The sequence below is a fragment of the Prionailurus bengalensis genome, chromosome A2 (genome assembly GCF_016509475.1).
Source record: "Prionailurus bengalensis isolate Pbe53 chromosome A2, Fcat_Pben_1.1_paternal_pri, whole genome shotgun sequence".
NCBI classification, from domain to species: domain Eukaryota; kingdom Metazoa; phylum Chordata; class Mammalia; order Carnivora; family Felidae; genus Prionailurus; species Prionailurus bengalensis.
In genome coordinates, this window is record NC_057348.1 from 149,371,614 (window position 1) to 149,390,697 (window position 19,084).

At 41.1% G+C, this 19,084-nt stretch overlaps 1 protein-coding gene across 1 annotated transcript in view; it reads left to right on the forward strand.

Annotated features, from left to right (window-relative positions):
* LRGUK (leucine rich repeats and guanylate kinase domain containing) overlaps positions 1 to 19,084 on the forward strand; it is a 107,721-nt gene that overhangs the window by 23,264 nt on the left and 65,373 nt on the right. Inside the window, 4 exon segments of the mRNA XM_043589553.1 lie at positions 5,262 to 5,386; positions 9,612 to 9,755; positions 15,799 to 15,879; positions 17,491 to 17,577. Of these exon segments, the coding sequence (XP_043445488.1) occupies positions 5,262 to 5,386; positions 9,612 to 9,755; positions 15,799 to 15,879; positions 17,491 to 17,577 (437 nt within the window).

A 19,084-nucleotide genomic window follows, 5' to 3' on the forward strand; every position in this document is an offset into this window, starting at 1 on the left:
TAATTACCAACATTAAAAAGCACTTATTTAAAATAAGAACAAATCAGGGGTGCCTGGGTGGCTCAGTCGGTTGAGTGGCCGACTTCAGCTCAGGTTATGATCTCGCGGTTTGTGGGTTCGAGCCCCGCGTCGGGCTCTGTGCTGACAGTTGAGAGCCTGGAGCCTGCTTCAGATTCTGTCTCTCCCTCTCTCTCTGCTCCTCCCTGCTCTCTCTCTCTCTCTCTCTCTCTCAAAAATAAATAAACATTAAAAAAATAATAACAAATCAGTTACTAAAGCTGGTAATGCCAACATACTAATGCCTCAAGATGGATTATTAACTGTAAGACCTCAACTTTTTAGTTTATCTTATGCTAATTTTTGTCATTCCCTATGTGGTGAACTGATGGTTGATTGCCAATCGTCTCAATCAGAAGAGGTAAACGTTGGCAGGTATAAGTCAATGTATTCAGTCTTGAGAAAGAATGCTCTGTGTTCTTTACCTATAAATACTGATTGTTCATTGGAATTTGTCTTATGATTGTAGAACCATGGAATTTTTAAAAAGTGATCACAGAATCTTAAGATCCAGACTGACTTTAGAGATTCTTACTAACTGTTCTTTTACGGAAGTTTTTGTTTTAAGCACAAGTGCCTTGTTCCCCTTCCTGAGACCCAGGGAGGCTCAGTGACTTGTCCCAGATCATTTGGTCAGTGGTCGAACTGACACTAGTCTTCTGAATTCCGTTGTTTCCCCCAGGCTACAATTCATTGAGTAATTACTACTTTTATCCTCTAGCCATTTAATGTGTATGTGTGTTTCACAGAGAGATTCACTCCTATAGTGAAGAATATTTTTCACGTGGTAAGGTGATATAGATCTTTCAGGATTGGTTTTGATCGAAGCCATCATTGCGGTTCTCTCTACTAAGCGAATTGTGATGGATTTCCTACTTATTTCTCAGTAACTGTTTTCTGTACACCAGAACCATATTTTATGATTGTAGACAAATGCATGAGAGCGAATACTGAACTGGTGAATAATTCATGTCAAGCCCTGCAAACTGCTGACATCATCACCAAAATGTAAAAATAGATTGTGGGGCCTTTCCCTCACTGTAAAGTTACGCTTACGTGCCTTTGGGTTTCTTCACTCAGTTTCTGAGGACCTAAAATTCCACTGTAAAAGATTTATTCACAGAAATGTAAAACTTTAGAGCTGGAATGCAGTATAATGATTTTGAGTTCTTTGAGTCCCTTTCTCTTGATAGTGGCCCTTGGAAATTAAAACATCCCTCAGAGGGTAAAGCCAGTAAGCTAATTCATTGTAATGGCTTAGTGACTTACCAGATTATATTTCTTATTGGAAAGTCCCAAGACCTACATGAAAGAATACAAAAGAATAATGTTCAGAGGAAGGAAAAGTAACATTTCGCGAAGGTCCTTAAAATAAGAAAGTGAGAGATTAGAGAGATAAAGATATTCCTGAAAACAAGCTGCGAACTCAGAGCTATGTAGGGACCAGGCCTATAGATTGACCATTATCCCTGCTGGTGGTCACAGATGATGTGACCGTGGTATTATGGAGGTGGGGTGGGGAGAGCTGTTGGGCCACTGTAAAAACTACTCTTCACTCAAGAACCTGATTAATTTATAGTGATTGAAATTCCTTGAAATTTAAAGAGTTGGGAAATAGACAGTTTTTCTGAAATGAACTTATTTTTCAACAGAGACATGCAGTCAGTTCCTCAAGCCTTGGTCCCAGGGCTGTGAGTGACGGCAACGGTAGCTGCAGAAGCCAGGGCCACATTTGCAGTGAGGCATCTATGTTCCTCCTCCTTTGGGCCCTTGCAGTACTAACTTCATAAAATTGATTTGTTGTGTTAGTCAAAGCTAGAGAGTAAGCCGGATGATACCAAGAGAACTGGGGATAGTCTCCAGTGTCTTGGAAAATTACTGTATATACAATAATCGAGCTTTCCTTTTCGATCCCCCATCTCTTGATGGCTTCAGGATTCCCATTTCCTCCTTTTCTGATCCTTGCCTCCTTCCCGCGGGAATGCTTCCTGACCCAGCTACCCACAAGCATTTGTTTTACTCTTCCCCATCATTTAGAGTATCTTCATTTTGGTTGGAGCAGAGCTACCAGGACACCAGTGCCCCTGACATAGGACTTAAAGACTATATTGCTTCCTCTGCTAAACTGAGACAGATGGTCATTTGAAGTTTTCCTTGCCTAATTGTTCTTGCCAAAGATCACTACTCCGAGGATATTTTATTTCATTTATAGCTGTGTGTCAGTATAATCTCTTGTTTCCCCATTTCACATCCTTTGTTACCATCTGTATGTGTGAAAATCTGGGCTTTGTTCTAGCTCTAGAATGATTAAACAGCCCAAAGAACATGGAAGCAGAAAGGGCATGGTGTTTGGGAGCATAAATGTTTATTTGTGGAGCTATTCTGGCAGGAAGCTTTATGAAAGATTTGAAAATGCCTATTTGATGACCAGCAAAACTACACTTCAGCCCAAGGATTGAATCTGGAACCAATGAAGAAAAATTAGGAATTTCTGGTTCATTTGGCAATATTTTCTCCCCATTGCTTCTAGTTTCCGATTTGCCTCTTTCTCTAGCCTAGGTCTTTTCAGAAAAGATCCTGGCCTTGAATCTTCCATTTTGTGCCATTGGCCAACGAGTAGAGGATGTGATTCCTTGGTCTCATGTGCTTATAATTTGGCAATGATAACAATGCCTTATAATTATGAGATACTTTATGGTTTGTGAACTTCATTCATATATACTTTCTGATTTTTTCCCGTAATCAAACTTTTGGTTTTCCTAGCAACCTGGTGTTATTCCCACATTACCGATGAAAACTCTGAGCATAGAGAAGTCACATAACGAGTAACTAGTAGAGTTAAGATAACTACAAAGAATTATGAGGCAAAATAGTGTTTTTTGGATACTTAAGGACCCCTTCCTTCCCCTTTAAAAAATTCTTTGATTCTTCAGTTAATGGAAGGAGATACTTGGGGGGGGGGGAGGGGTTGGAAGTTGACCAGAAGAGGCTTCGAGGAAGAAATGGTCTGTCTAGAGTGGCTGTCAAGAATTGAAATTACTGTGACAACTTTACAATTGCAGCAATACTCCCAGGTTTCTTCCAAAGTGGCTCTAGCATAATAAAGCCTCAGGAGTAGGAAAGAATCTGTTCTTGAGAACCTTTCAAATCCTGGCTAAACTGATAGGTGAAAACGGCATCTTGAATTGCATTCTCCTGATTAAGGGTGAAGCAGAGTGTCTTTTCCCGTGTTTATCAGCCACTTGGATATGCTCTGTTGGGAATTTTCCCAACGTATTCTTTCTCATTTTCTATTGGGTGGTTCTGTCTTTTTCTCTCTTTCTATTAAGTTACTGTCATTCTTTATGTATTCTGAATAGTAATCCTTCATCTACTATACATGTTGCAAATATATTCTCCTAGCCTATCATTTGTACCTATGTAAGAAATAAGAAGATAAGGTGATCTTTCAAAAAGAAATACTTAAGGGGCGCCTGGGTGGCTCAGTCAGTGTCTGACTTCAGATCAGGTCATGATCTCACAGTTTGTGGGTTCAAGCCCCACATCGGGCTCTGTGCTGACAGCTTGGAGCCTGGAGCCTGCTTCAGATTCTGTGACTCTCTCTCTCTCTCTCTCTCTCTCTCTCTCTCTCTCTCTCTGCCCCTCCCCCACTCATGCTCTGTCTCTCAAAAATGAATAAACATTAAAAAAAAATCTTTAAAAAACTAAAGAGGTAAATGTTAAAGGAAGAAAAGAAGTGGAATTTGAAATTAAGTCCTGAAGAATGGGCAGGATTTAGAAAGGGTAGGAAAGCAATGTGAAAAGAAGATACACTACTATGTCAGAAAGTCCTTGGTATACATTCCAGAACTACTGACAAGACCGACCTGGCAGAAATGGGGAATCCTCACTGGATTATAATGGAGATGAAACTGGAGGAATAGGCTTTGCTTAAAGTCAGGGGTGTTAGATGCCAGAGGGAGGAATTTGGAATTTGTCCTGTGAGAATTTGATTGCAACAAGATTTCCAATCGATATTTTGAAAAAATTAACCTGACTACAGCGTGTAAAGCGATTTGAGGCCGGAAGAAATGGATGTTAGAAGTACCCATCGGTGCTAAAGCTGAATTAAGTTGGCAGAGGAGTGAATGAAAAGGAAGGAGATAATTAAAGAGGTGTTTAAAAGCAAAACATGCCAAGTCTTGCTGATTGATTGGATGCCCTGAAGATTATAGGTGGCTGAGAGAGTGGTGATGTCTTTGGCTACTTGGGAAGGGACAGAGGAGCTTTGATGGGGAGATGATACCAAATCCTGGAACTTTGCCAAATAGAGACCAGAGAGAGGTGAATAGAATTGGTGACGTTGAGACTGCAATTTTAGGTGACTATAAAGATGGAATACAAGAAAAGAAATTAAATTTTAAAATGACTGGGGGGTGGGGCGGGGCAGCGCCTGGATGGCTCAGTCGGTTGAGTATCCAACTCTTGATCTTGGCTCAGGTCATGATCTCATGGTTTGTGAGATCGAGCCCCATGTCCGGCTCTGTGCTGACAATGGGGAGCCTGCTTGAGATTCTCTCTCTCCTTCTGTTTGCTCACTCTCTCTCTCTCTCTCTCAAAATAAGTAAACTTTAAAATGACTAGAAACTTAACATGAGGGAATAAAGACTAAGTTTAGGCCTCATTTATTTTAAAGGGAGAGGAGAAGCCAGTATGGATAGAAAAGGCTGTTCCTGTCGGCATCAGGATACTGGTTCCTTTATCACCCCTTTGCCACAGATGACCTCTCTCTGGCTGGTACCCTGGTTATGAGGATGATAACTTGGTGTGTGTTGCCCACAGGGTGCCCTGTATTCAGAAGTCCTGCCTGTGGGAAAGCACATGAGTTTCTCATGGAGACCACTTAGGAACCAAGGGCAAACACTGCCAACAAGGCAGCTTCGAAGCACCCTGAAATGTTTTTGCTCACTGATTAAATGAGTCACGCGTGAATGCAAATGTAACTGAGCACACTCAAAAGCTGTGTCTTAAAAAAAAAAGTGCCAGTATTCACTTCTATCATGAAAAAATATATTTCAAGATATGGTGTTCATCCTGTATAGAGCATACGTTACTGCTTTATTCATGCTGTTGTCTGATTTTTCTAATGATGGACTGACACTGATTATTCTTGTCTTCAAAATGTTTCTAATAACATTTTCCTTAAACGGAGTCACGGTGCATAGGCAACGAGATAGAGGAAATCAGCGGGCTGGAGATGTGCAGTGGCCTGATGCACCTGAGTCTGGCCAAGAACAAGATCACGTCAATTAATGGCTTAGGCATGTTGCCCATCAAAATTCTTTGTCTGGTGAGTCTAAGCAAAAGTCGTTCTTAATGGAAGGTTCTAGTTAATGTTTCAGTTAAGTATATGAATGATACCTCGGGTTTTTCGAATGTATAAAGAGCTAATCACTTCAGGAAATGTTACTGTCTTCAGTGTTCCTTTCCATGCTGTGTGTGTGTGTGTGTGTGTGTGTGTGTGTGTGTGTGTGTGTTATGTGTGGTTGTGTATGTGTGTAGGGTCAATATTTCATGCTATGGTAAAATGATTTTCTAATTTGGCATCCAAAGTCAGTTTCTTAAAGGATTCACGTTTTACGCTGACAAAGAAAGGAATACTTGGAACAACTTTTAAAAACACATTTTATAATGTCTCCATGAAGAAATAACATTTAAGCACATTCAAGCATAATATTTATTGCTATTAATACTTGAGTGCTCTCAAATGAACCACAAGATGTTCTCTGGGCACTGAATTTTGGCAACCCTTTTGTACTAATATATGCTAGTTGGCCATTCTAGGAGACCAGAACTGGTGCTGAGAATAAAGGAACAGTTCCAGTCAGAACTTGGAAATTGTTAAGTGTTTTCCCATAGAGAGCATTCTTCTTAAGCTCTATGATGTGCTCTGTGACTATGAATGAAAATGCAGATAGTGTATTTAAAAATCAAAATTATAAGAGTTCCAAAGATACATATAGTGTTTTTGAAATCACGCTATAGCTCACTAATTTGGGAGCTGATAATACAGTTTGTGGATTATTTAGGATCCTTCTTCCTTTCTTCCTCTCTCCTATTTCTTACCCTTGGATGGCTTTGCTATTTTTTATTATATCTTGCCCTTGGTGGGCAAGGGAGGATTTTAAGCCACGAGGCTGGTAGCTTATTAATTTCTTACATGAACTATCCCACAGGAGAGTGTTGAACTGCTGTTTGAAATGACATCTTGGGTTATCTGCGACATTTAAAATATACTATACCTGTCTTATTTAACCAGAGATAGCGGATGTTGGCTAGTGTTAATTTTCTTTCCCCGAGCTTGGAGCATGAAGTGCTTTTTCAAGAGCCTTCACTCCTTACAGCGAGGTAGGTGAAGGCCAAGGACTGGTTCTAGTACCAATGGACCAGAGGCATGGAGAGTTTTAATAATTTCCCTAAGATTTTATGTTTTATGTCCCCCTGAGGCATGTTAGCAAAGCATGAAAGAAAATGAATTTGAGGAGCTCCTGGGTGGCTTAGTCTGTTAAGCGTCTGACTTGGCTCAGGTCATGATCTCGCGGTTCGTGAGTTCGAGCCCCGCGTCGGACTCTGTGCTGACAACTCAGAGCCTGGAGCCTGTTTCGGATTCTGTGTCTCCCTCTCTCTGCCCCTCCCCTGCTCATGCTCTGTCTATCTCTGTCTCAAAAATAAATAAAAACATTAAAAAAAGATTAAAAAAAAAAAAGAACCTTAGCCTTTCTGTACATCTCTCTGTGTATCCGCATTCTCGTTAACTTTGAGTGGAGCTTGCCATGTGGAAAGAGATATGGGGGCGTGCTTAAGGGGAGGAGAGCTGAACCCATGATTAAGCAAAACAACACATAGCAATTTTATCATAAGAGTTTGTTTCAACAAGTAAAGTAATCCACCTTGACAATTCCATCTCAAGCACTTTTTAGAAAAAAACATAAAAGACTTACTTTTTCTACAAATAAATTAAGGGGATTGTTCCCAATCCCTGCCGCCCCCATCACCCAAGATGAATCAGAAAGTACAAATTATGCCCTCATTCATTTTCCTTAAAATTTTTGAGAATAGCAAGGGTTCTTTTTACAAATGTTAACAAAATATGTAAAATAAAACGATACACATTTGTTTCAACAGTTTGTTAATGCTTTTTTAATTTGTGGAATGAGAAAACCGTTGCTTTACTACGGCAAAAATTCATTTTACGTTTGTTTGTTTGTTTTTTAGAGAGAGAGAAAAGAACAACTTGCTATACAAACCAGTTGTTAATTCTCTACCATCAGCTTTTATACTAAATGTAAGGGGAAAATGTGGTTCACTTATGGGCTGTGCAATCAACCATTTCTTTTAGCAAGTAAGGGCGATGCATTCCACACTTTAGAATTCACTTTGTCTTAGTAAGAGCCGCTTATTTCTTCCTTTCCAAACCGGGGAGATGAGGAATATTTCTCATTTCGTCTTTTAAAGGAAATAGCTTCTCTCTAAAGGCCCCCTTTCCGCTGCTAATCACGATTAAAAAAAAAAAAAGGCGAAAGGAACTGCGTGTGCTAAAACTGGATGTCCACTTTGAGGGGCGACGTATCTGTTTTCAGCATGGGAGAAAGGGTTTGACTAGACGACTTTAAACTCAGAAATTCTGTGATCCTGAATATTTCTCAGTTCTGCTTTCCTTTGTGGCCGTAGGCTAGCTAATTAAACGTTTCTCTGCCTTACCCTGTGCCCATGCATTTACCACTTTGAAAGCCATCAGAGGTGCTGTGAAGAATTATCACAGTCTGTCTTCCACAGCTACAGAACTTCAAAGTTCTTCGGGAAGAAGTGTATTGTATATAAATTTTATATGTGGGCATATTTTAAATAGGATATTGAGGTCCTATTTCAATACATTAAATTAGTATGGATATTATGCTAACTTCAGTGCAATTTTTTCTTTTCCTTTTCTGTTACACTTCCTGGAACTTTTTTTGAACTCTGAACAGTAGGAAATTTTGCTTAACTTAGGCAAATGGGGGTATGAGTATTTTCCCCTTCTTATTATGGAATTTCTCAAACATATATGAAAAAGGGGAATAGTTTAATGAGCCCCCCGTGTATTATCACCCAGCTTTGTAGATTATCAACATTCTCTGAACATATTATAAAGAGCTACAGAATTAAACTAATGAATGCAAATCTTGCTCATTATTGAAGTAAAATGTTATGAAAGATAGGATGAAAATGAGCTCTTGCTATTAAATGTACCAGGAAACATATTGTAGATGGAAGAGAATGCTATAATTTAATTTTTCAGTTATGTACTTGTTAAAAGTATTAAGAGTTTAAAGATGGGCATTCTATGGTATTAATTGAAACCTCAAAATTGTCTTTATGATTCTCAAACTAAAAGTGTAATTTTACTGTGGCATGTTCTTTAAGGCTAGGGAACCCAAGGAATCGTGTGTTGGAAAATGCTCACGAAAATGCAAACTACTGTTGCCACTGTAATGTGTTGTTACGGGGGCATGCGGGTTGGGAAAGAGGATCTTTGAATCTTGCTTTGTTTTACGCTCACTGTCTGGGAAGATGCCTGTGTGTGAATCATTGAAGAACTAGGTTTAGTTATCTATTACTGGATAACAAGCCACCCCCAGTGTAGTGGCCTGTAGAAATTTTATTAGCTAACAGTTCTACAAGCTGAGCTGGGTTCAGCAGGGTGCTTTTGCTGCTGCTGCTGCTGCTTGCCCCATTCAGCTGGCAGGTTGGCTGGGGGCTGGGCTCAGCTGGGATGCTGGGATGGCTGGAATTTTCCTCTCTGTTTAGTCTTCGGGCCCCTCTCCGTGTGACGGCTTCTTCTCCATGTGACCTCTCCACACATTCTTTCCCAAACAGAGCGGGGTCCCTACATGTCAGTTTCCAAGACACACGGGGAGATGTGGCCAGGCCTTCTTAATTCTTAAACTGGGCACTGGCACCCTTCTGCTGTATTCTTTTGGTTAAGGCAAGTCAGAGCTCCAGCCTAGACTCAAGGGGAGGGACACAGCACGAGAGCATGAATAACTCAAGGCATGAATCGGACTACCACAGCCCTCGTGGTATGAAGTGATTATATTTAGAATGTTTCTGAAAACCAAGTATATGGGGGAATCGGGCTATCCAGGTGGTTTCACGTGATGGCAATGAGAGATTTGCACTGTATTTTGTTTCTGAAGATAAACATGGAGTTACGCTGTCATTAGGCTTTAGGCGAACAATGTTAAAAGCTTACACCACCTAGGTTTTTGCCTTTCCTACTGCTTTGAACATTCATCTTTCATTAACTTTAGTGAAAATATTGCACTCTGAATCTTCCAGCTGAAAAACTGGGATTTCTTTCTGGGGCGTTTGCCTCTGTGTTCAGGGAAGTGTTTGGTAGAAACGGTGGAGGGCAAGGGAACAAGCACGGCTTGCTGACTTTAAGACATTTAGGCGGTATCCAGAATGAAAACTTGGCCTTGCACTTTTTCCTACTTGAAGCTTTTAAGGCACTGAATGTATTTTACCAATTTTAGAGCAATAACCAGATTGAGAAGATGACCGGTTTGGAGGAACTAAAAGCCTTGCAGGTCGTGGATCTGTCCCACAATCAGATCAGTAGCCTCCAGGGCTTAGAAAACCATGACTTCCTGGAAGTGATCAACCTCGAGGATAATAAGGTAATGTCACACTTGAACTGTCACGGTTTCAGTGTCTATGTGTCAGAGGACACATTAGGACCCGTTATTGGTTTCTCAAGGGGCTGTTACTTTAAATGCCGGCTTAGAAATTAAAAGATGCTCAACGTCACTGCTCATCAGGGAAATACACATCAAAACCACACTGAGATATCACCTCACGCCAGTCAGAGGGGCCAAAATGAACAAATCAGGAGACTATAGATGCTGGAGAGGATGTGGAGAAACGGGAACCCTCTTGCACTGTTGGTGGGAATGCAAATTGGTGCAGCCACTCTGGAAAGCAGTGTGGAAGTTCCTCAGAAAATTAAAAATAGACCTACCCTATGACCCAGCAGTAGCACTGCTAGGAATTTACCCAAGGGATACAGGGGTGCTGATGCATAGGGGCACTTGTACCCCAGTGTTTATAGCAGCACTCTCAACAATAGCCAAATTATGGAAAGAACCTAAATGTCCATCAGCTGATGGATGGATAAAGAAATTGTGGTTTATATACACAATGGAATACTACTTGGCAATGAGAAAGAATGCAATATGGCCTTTTGTAGCAACGTGGATGGAACTGGAGAGTGTTACGCTAAGTGAAATAAGTCAGGCAGAGAAAGACAGATACCATGTGTTTTCACTCTTAAGTGGATCCTGAGAAACTTAAGACCACGGGGGAGGGGAAGGGGGAAAAAAAAAGAGAGAGAGAGGGAGCCAAGCCATAAGAGACTCTTAAAAACTGAGAATAAACTGAGGGTTGATGGGGGTGGGAGGGAGGGGTAAGGGTGATGGGAATTGAGGAGGGCACCTGTTGGGATGAGCACTGGGTGTTGTATGGAAACCAATTTGACAATAAATTTCATATTTAAAAAAAAAGTTATTCTATAAAGTCTCCTGGAGCAGTAGTTGCAGGACTGTTTTGTTTGTTTGTAATAAATACAATTCTTAATTTTTGAAAATCCGATGATTCCTAATTACATTGTTTTAAGGGTTTAAGCTGCAACCAAGTGGACATGACTTTCTGAAGCAGAGATGTTTGTGTAAAATTTTGTGTGGAAGGACGCCAGTGGGAATGTCTGAAATGTCAGAGCAGAGAAATTGGGGACGAGAGAGGAGCCTCAGGGGGCGCCTGGGTGGCTCAGTCGGTCGAGTGTCCCATTTCAGGCCAGGTCATGATCTCGCAGTTTGTGGGTTCCAGCCCCGCATCAGGCTCTCTGCTGTTAGTGTGGAACCTGCTTTGGATCCTCCGTCTCCCTACCCCTCCCCCGCTAGTGCTCTCTCTCTCTTTCAAAAATAAACAACAACATCAACAAAAATTAAGGAGAAGAGCCTCAGGCTGGTGTTGCCCGGGCCTGTCATTTAAATAGAAGAGGCACAGGAAGTGAATTCCTATCTTCTATTGGTAACAATAGTGTATGTTCCTAATCTGTAGGAGTTGAGGATTGGACTTACTCAAATTTCCATATCTGGCTGAACACCCACTTTATTTCACAGGTTATGTAAATTGGCTTTCCCTCTTAATTAATTACACTTTATTTTCAGTAAAGCATTTGTGCTTGTAATACCGGTATATCTGACCACTTATGCAGTAAGGTCTATGAAACAATTTTATTCTTAACTGAGTACTTCATCATATTTTTTGGAAAGACTTCCTAAGGAAGTTGAATGTTTATTTCTTCTTGAAAATGCAAACTTTGGCTGACCCTGGAAAGGACATTGTTCTTTCCTGGGGTGAGATGTGATGCTGTGGAGACGTTGCTGTCTTCAGGTGTGATAGTGCTTACCAGTTGTGTCTGATGAATTTGCATCACTTGTTAGTTTAAACAGCAAGAAAAGGCCATCTTTAGATCTGGGCAAAGGCGGATTTTTAATCACTGACAAAACCGTTCCTCCTTATTTTTACCTGATTTGTATATTGAACTGTTTGGTCAACTTCTAAAGTTAATTCCACTTTTGTTCATGATGCCGTATATCTTATGAAATCAGCACAATCTCTGTCTCGTACGGTTCTAGTATCTTTTCATCAACTTGCCGTGAAAATGGCTCTCCCATATGTATGTCCAAGGAGTGTTACAAAGCTGGAATGCATTCATCGAATTCCAACTGAATGCATCTCAGACTTCGGGAAAAAGGAGTAATGGTTAATGGTAATAACAGTAATCCTGCAGTCCTAAAATAATCTAGAGATACTTGTCGAGTACTTGTGCACAAGGCACTGTTCTAAGCACTTTTCGTATATAATCTCATGTAATCCTTATTATAACCCTATCGTTGTCACTATGTTACAGATGAACAAACTGGGGCACAAAGAAGTTAAATAACGTGCCCAACGTTCTATATCTAGCAAATAGCAGAGCCAGGATGCAAATATAGAATAGTTTGAGTCCAGACTCAGTGTTCTCAACCCTGACAGATAATACAGTAAATGAAATGCTAACGTCCCTTCCTTCAGAAAAGCACGTAGTGTAGTGCTCTGGAAGGGGGCTTTCTGATAGAAATATAATTCAAGCCATAAATGTGAGTCACACAAGCAATTTTAAATTTTCTAGTAGCCACACTAAAAAAGTAAGAAGAAACAGGTGAAAGTAATTTTAATAATTTGTTATTTAGCCCAGTTTTTCTAAAATATTATCGTGTCAGCATGTAATCTACAAAAGAAAAAAATCATCGATGAGACGTTTTATAACCCCTTGCTTCATACCAAGTTTTTGACGTCGGGTGTGTATACTATACTCACAGCCCAGTTCAGTTCGTCCCAGCCATCTTCCAAGTGTTAAATAGCCGGGTGTGGCTACTAACTTCCATATTGGAAAGTGCTGGTCTAGAACGACCTCATGAATAAATATATTGTTCTCTTCTATTTCAAGAGACATTTCAAGTTACATTTGAAAAAGTTGAAGGAAAAAAGGGGGCATCATTTAGCAAGTAAAGGAGTTTATAATTTTCAAATGTTAGAGAGCCTCCCATTAAAGAAAAAATGGCCATGTGTCCCAAAGCGGGAAACCCTTTGGCAACGAAGGAGTCCGTAACAATAACACAATTCCCTGGCTCCCCACAGGCAGGTTGGGGAGCAACCAACAGTGCTCTGAAATGTTCTGTGAGGCTTCCAAAGATTTCCTCAGAGATTTCTCCAGGACTACTGAGAATACCATGTCAGGGATGGAAAATTTATCATTTGACAGAAACATAACATAGCTGTTGCTTCTCATATGATTCATTTGATGTTGTACCTTAACACTTTCATCAGTATTATTTACTTGGTTTTAGCTGCTAACACATTGCTAAACCCTCACACGATCATTTCAACATCTCTTTTAACTTTCTTTGCCAGTGTTTATAATCAGCTGGTTACTTGGGGGACCCTTATCACTCTCTCTAGTCCTTGTTAGATTTGATGTCATTTCTACCATTTAAAACTTATCCCCAAAATGTCAACTCTATTATAACCTCAGTCCTTTCTTCTAGAAGCAAGACATTGGTCTTGGAGTTACGTAGGGAATGCTGTTTTACTTCTCTGAGTCTTTGTGTCATTATTTCACAAGTCTATCTATCTACCTATGAAAAACCTGAACAGGTGGCTTTAGGTCTGGATGCTTGGATTTGGAAAGCATAGCCTAGAAGGCTATGGCCAAATGGGAATTAATTAAACTGATTTCCCTTGGAATTCAAAGTTGACAGGCTGTTAAGGGTGGGGAGTAACCAACAGGGCCGAGGAGAAGAGGGGCATCTGGAATCTGGGGATCAACCGTGCTGATAGGACATTCTTAGCAGCAGATGGGTAATGTTCCTTTAACAATAGAATCTTTCTGGCAATGTTTCACTTTAAGTCGTTTGGAGTGATGTACCCTACACCTTCTGTAATGGTCTATGATACACACAACCTTGGGTCTTGGCATTTGAGAAGACATGAGGGTGGTTCTGCTCTGGGGTGAGGTCATTGAGAGAGGGAGGGCACATCAGGACCACCAGTGTCGGTTGCACGTTGCTAATTCAGCATGTGTGGGAACAGGCTGCTGCATACTTGCTGTCCCGTGCCCTTAACAACCTCTTCCTAGGACCAGGGGGGAAGCTGGATCCCTGTCCTTTGACTCTCAGAAGACCAGGTGATCCCTGGTCTGACAGTTCAGTTATAATATAATTTTATGTAGTCCATGATCATGGTGTTCATGTTGTTGGCAACCTTTCAAGATCTTTGCATGTCAATCACCGTAGATGTCACCATCATCTCAAGTGGGTGCACAGCGTTCCCATTATGGGACTGTACTGTGACTCATTTAATTGCATAATGATAGTGTTTTTAGGAATTTAGAAAATTTTGAACTTTTACTAAAAAAACGTTAGACTGAACGTTCTTGTATCTAATTTTTGCCTGTCTGATGATCTTCACTGTAAACCTCTTGAGGTGGGATAGCTGGTTCATGGCTTATGCACGTGAAACATATCAGCTTGCCTTTTTAAGAAGAACATGTCAATTTCCACTCCCATCAGCAGTGCGTGTTAAGTGCACGTGTTAGTGAGACACGTTCACTGCAGGAAAACATCTCCACCTAACATTTGTGTCGGGTCCAAGCATAAGAGCCGTGTGCTACGGGAAAATCAATCCAACTGTTCCACAGTTCTGACCGAGCAGGGTGAACCAGTTGTATTTTTCCACCTTCCTGAATATCACAATATTTAGAAAATGATCCTTTTGTCTTGTAGATGATCCAGATGCCAATCTAATGGATCTAGTCATTGTATTGACAGAGTTGTGTCCAATAGCATAACACTGCTGTCAGCAGATTAGTGTGTGTGGCTTCTGTATGGTAACTCGGATTTTACCTTTCATATTATGTCTTTCAAAACGGCATCCTTTGAACATGGTGCCTATGTTTTTTCCCCCGACTTAGCTTTGGGAGTAGTTTAATTTTAGCATTTTGTGTTTGGAGAGCTCAGGAATTATTGGTGACTGCCTTTGGAGTGCTTTCACGTACACGCAGAAATGGCTTGGGGAGAAATAGAAATGAAAATGTGATTATTAATTTTTTAAGTAATTTTTAAAGTTTAATGTTTACATTTGAAATAAAATTGTAATTATGCTAATTACGGGAAATTTAAGTAAAACTCTTTGTCTTTAGTGGGAAATTCAGGAATTCTGCAATCTGTGCTCTACTTTGGTCAAATTAAGGGATTGTCAAGCAATCTTTTTCCCCCCCTCACTTAAAAAAATTTTTTTTTAATCTTTATTTTTTATTTTTGAGAGAGAGAGAAAGAACAAGCAGGGGAGCAATAGAGAGAGAGGGAGACACAGAATCCGAAGCAGGCTCCAGGCTCCGAATTGTTAGCACAGAGCCCGACGTAGGGCTGGAACTCAAGAACTGCGAGTTCTTGACCTGAGCCAAAGTTGGACGCTCAACCGACTGAGCCATCCAAGTACCCCTTTCCTCTCACTTTTTAAAGTGGTGAAACGTAACCCACACAGAAAAGAGTATAAAACCTAAGGGTGCAGTTTAAACAAAAAATTTTAAGGTCAACACCCATGTGGAGAAATGTGTCTTACGGTTTTCTGTTTCTATCTTTCCTTAAAATAACTCTCTCTTATTGGAAAAATAATGGAGCTGGCTACATGGGCACATTCAGTAAGAAGGCTTCACCAGTCACAAATGGCCGGTCTAGCAGAGGCAGCCCTAGGGAGGGAGGGCTGGGGAGGAGTAGGGGTGAGGAGAACCAGGGAGCCCTTGCATGCATTTTTGGTACTGTTCCTCTGATTTTGCCTACTCAGTGATTTCTGCCTTAGAATAAATAATGGCGGAGATGAGGAGCAGCACACTATTCTGTAGCCAGAGAGGAAAAAAGAAAATGTGGCCCTGTGCGTTCACATTTAGTGAATGGGGCCTGCAGGAATTTTCTCGTTCTGCATTAGGAAATTGGATCAGCAACAGAGCAGTTTCTAAAGTGAGTTGAATTTAGAGGATCCATACTAGCTCTCTTACACAGTTTTATATTATTGGTTCTACACTTAGTCTCTTGATAATATTTTGTTTCTTTGATTACACAGATTGCTGAGCTGGGTGAGATAGATTACCTTGAAAATCTACCTCTCCTTCGAGTTGTCAACTTTCTAAGAAATCCAGTTCAGGTAAGAGATATTTATATGGGGGTGGGGTGGGGTGGGGTGAGGACCTTCTTGGAATTCTTCAAGAAGTACTTTTGATAAGGAACATCTGGAACGTGAATAGACTGCATTTACCTTCATTCTCTGTCGCTCAGGAAACAGGAGGGTTTGGCAAAGTAGCACCGGCAGTGACAGGGGAGCATGGAGTTAGTTCCTTGCTTGCTGTGGTCACATGTGACTCATTCGGGCTGGTGATAAAAGGTTACAGGACAGACCTACTAAGATTGGAGCAATGCCCTTTTACATGATAGAGTGCACGATGCTGGAGGCATAGACAGGCTCCGGGTCCTGCTTTGTAACAGGGGCAAGAAAGTCTAAGACCAGATGCCTAAAGTAATTTGTCTGTATATAGTCGTGAAGTTGGTGGTGCCCTGAAATGATTATGGGAAGAAATGCTATATTTCCTAGGGATTCTTCCCCTCTGGTATTCAAAGTTCCACTGCTATTTTCCAAGCCCCTCTCTTTCATCAATGGATCCTCCCTCCTGGGTCTCCTGTCCCTCCCTCTTTGTCCATTTGTACTTCATTCCACTTGGCTGCCTCTACCCTTTACTGAACTTTCCAGAGACTGTTGAATTTGTATGTATCTCCTGAGTACCTTCCCGTTTGTGTGTATCATGCTGAACATGTCTAGACAGGCAAAAAATAAAAATAAAACAAAAGCAAAAATGAAAATGAAAAATAAGATTAAAAAGTAAATCCACTCCTTGGTATGGGAATAGTGGCGGGCAACCTAAAAGCGTCTCTGGTTAAGAAACAAGCAGGACTTCCAGAGTGGCCATCAAGCCCCAGTTTCAGAGGCACGGGGAGTGTTTGTTCGTGTGCATAAATCAACACCACAAACCCTTTCACACACATTAACTCACTTATATACACAGCCCTCCCACTCCCAGCTCACACATTGAAGGACAGAAAAGATACCTTTGTAGATTCATTTCATGTGCATTCTTATCTATGAAATGCGTGACCCACAAATATCTTTTGCTTCAAAGATGTAGCTTCTTGATACGAAACTTTAATTATGTTTTAACAGCAGATGGTTGGGAGTAATAAGGAATTTGTTCTATAAATACTATTATTTATGATGGCCAAACAAAATCATAACAAATGATATAAATTAATTCAAAATAATACTAAGTAAATGACAAAGTGATCATAAGTAACGTTCATCATTTGCAATAACGAAACTCCCTGGAGTTAGGCGATAGGGTTTGAGTCTCCGGCCGTGAAATCTGAGATGAAACGCTTCACCACTCTGAGGCTTAGTTAGTTTGTTTCTGGCTAGAAATGGAGGTGATCATACCTGTCCTGCTTATGTCCCAGGGAGATTGATGAGATGGCACGTTTGAAGAGCTTTGTAAGCTATAAGGCACGGTCTGCATTTAATAAGGGGACTGGTAAGCGTGAAGCTATAGACACCTTGAGGGATACGTGTGTGTGTGTGTGTGTGTGTGTGTGTGTGTGTGTGTGGAGGGTGGGGTAGCAGCCCAAAGACCTACTCGGGAGAGCAGTGTGCTGGTGCTAACTCATGTGGTAAAGGAAGGCGACTGAATATTCCTCTTGATATTTTAAATAGGAAAAGTCTGAATATTGGTTGTTCGTGATTTTTATGCTCCTACAATTAACAGAATTAGATCAGAAGAAAATTAAAGTGGAAGAAAAGGTACGTAATCATGTCATTCCTTGTGTTTATGCGGCTCTGCTACCCACTGCAGGATCAATGTCGGCGGTAAATGGCACACGTAACGATACGTGAATTGACTGTTGATTTAGGGAGTGGTTCCTTACTCTCTTGTTTCACCCCCTGCAAAGCTGTGAGCATCAGACCAGCTGTGGCCAGGGCCCTGCCATTGCAGTGAATAGGTTGGCGGTGGGGACAGACGCCGTGCCCCGCGTGTGCGCGTGGCTGCGTGATGGCCGTCTCTTAATTTGGATAACAGTCGTCTTTGGAGAGTGTGTGATTCTATGTTGCTCTCAACAGTCACTTAATGATGAAATTTATTCTATACTGCTGCGTATAATCAAAAGGTACTCAAATGAGTCACTGTCCTGATATTTTAAACCCTTAATTCTGCCCTTTAAAATCATGATCCCCCTAGACACGCAGTTCCAGAGTAACCAGACCTTAAATGCTATGCACCTGCCTCCCCACCACCGTACCTGGGGTGGTACTTTGTCATGCTTTAGTGACTGGTGACAGCTGAAATCTGCACTAATGAGGGATTTCTTACACTAAATGCAAATCTGAGATGAGAATCAAAATAGGTATAAATATGTAGAGGGGCAGATATTCCATTTCATAAGTCCCTTTCTGAAATCGCGGTTAAAAATAGTTAGGGATGCTAGTGTATCATTATTCTCAAACTCAGAAGCACTTACTAGATTTTCCCTTTAACATCTTGCAGAGGGAATGCAGTTGGAAAGTATGCATTAAGTAGAGGTGTGGTACATGAGCCTAATGTATTTTGAGGGTGACAAGGACCAGAGCATAGAGACGTGTACGTTATAAGGGGGAAAGACCCCTATCTTTGAACAGAGGACGCTTTTTTTTTTTTCAACGTTTACTTATTTTGGGGACAGAGAGAGACAGAGCATGAACGGGGGAGGGGCAGAGAGAGAGGGAGACACAGAATCGGAAACAGTCTCCAGGCTCTGAGCCATCAGCCCAGAGCCCGACGTGGGGCTCGAACTCATGGACCGCGAGATCGTGACCCGGCCGAAGTCGGACGCTCAACCGACTGCGCCACCCAGGCGCCCCGAGGACGCTTTCTGAAAGAAGAGGAGATCTGGGTAGAATTTGAGATCTTTGAGGTAGTTCTTGATGAGATGGCATGAGAAAAACATCCCTGCAGTATCCACGACCTGGAATCTAGAACTATGTATTTCATTCCTGCAACTCGCACTAAAAGTGTAATCTCAGGCTTTAGAGATTTTGTTTTCGTTTTCTCCCCTCCCAAACCAGGAAGCATAAAGAAGTAGGGAACTCAGAGACTCCAGCTCCTTATTTTATTTTATTTTTAAATGTTTATTTATTTATTTTTTGTATTTTGAGAGAGAGAGAGAAAGAACGAACAAGTGAGGGAGGGGCAGAGAGGGTAAAGAGAAAATCCCAAGCAGGCTGTCAGAGCAGAGCCTGACGCGGGACTTGAACCCACAAACCACGAGACCAT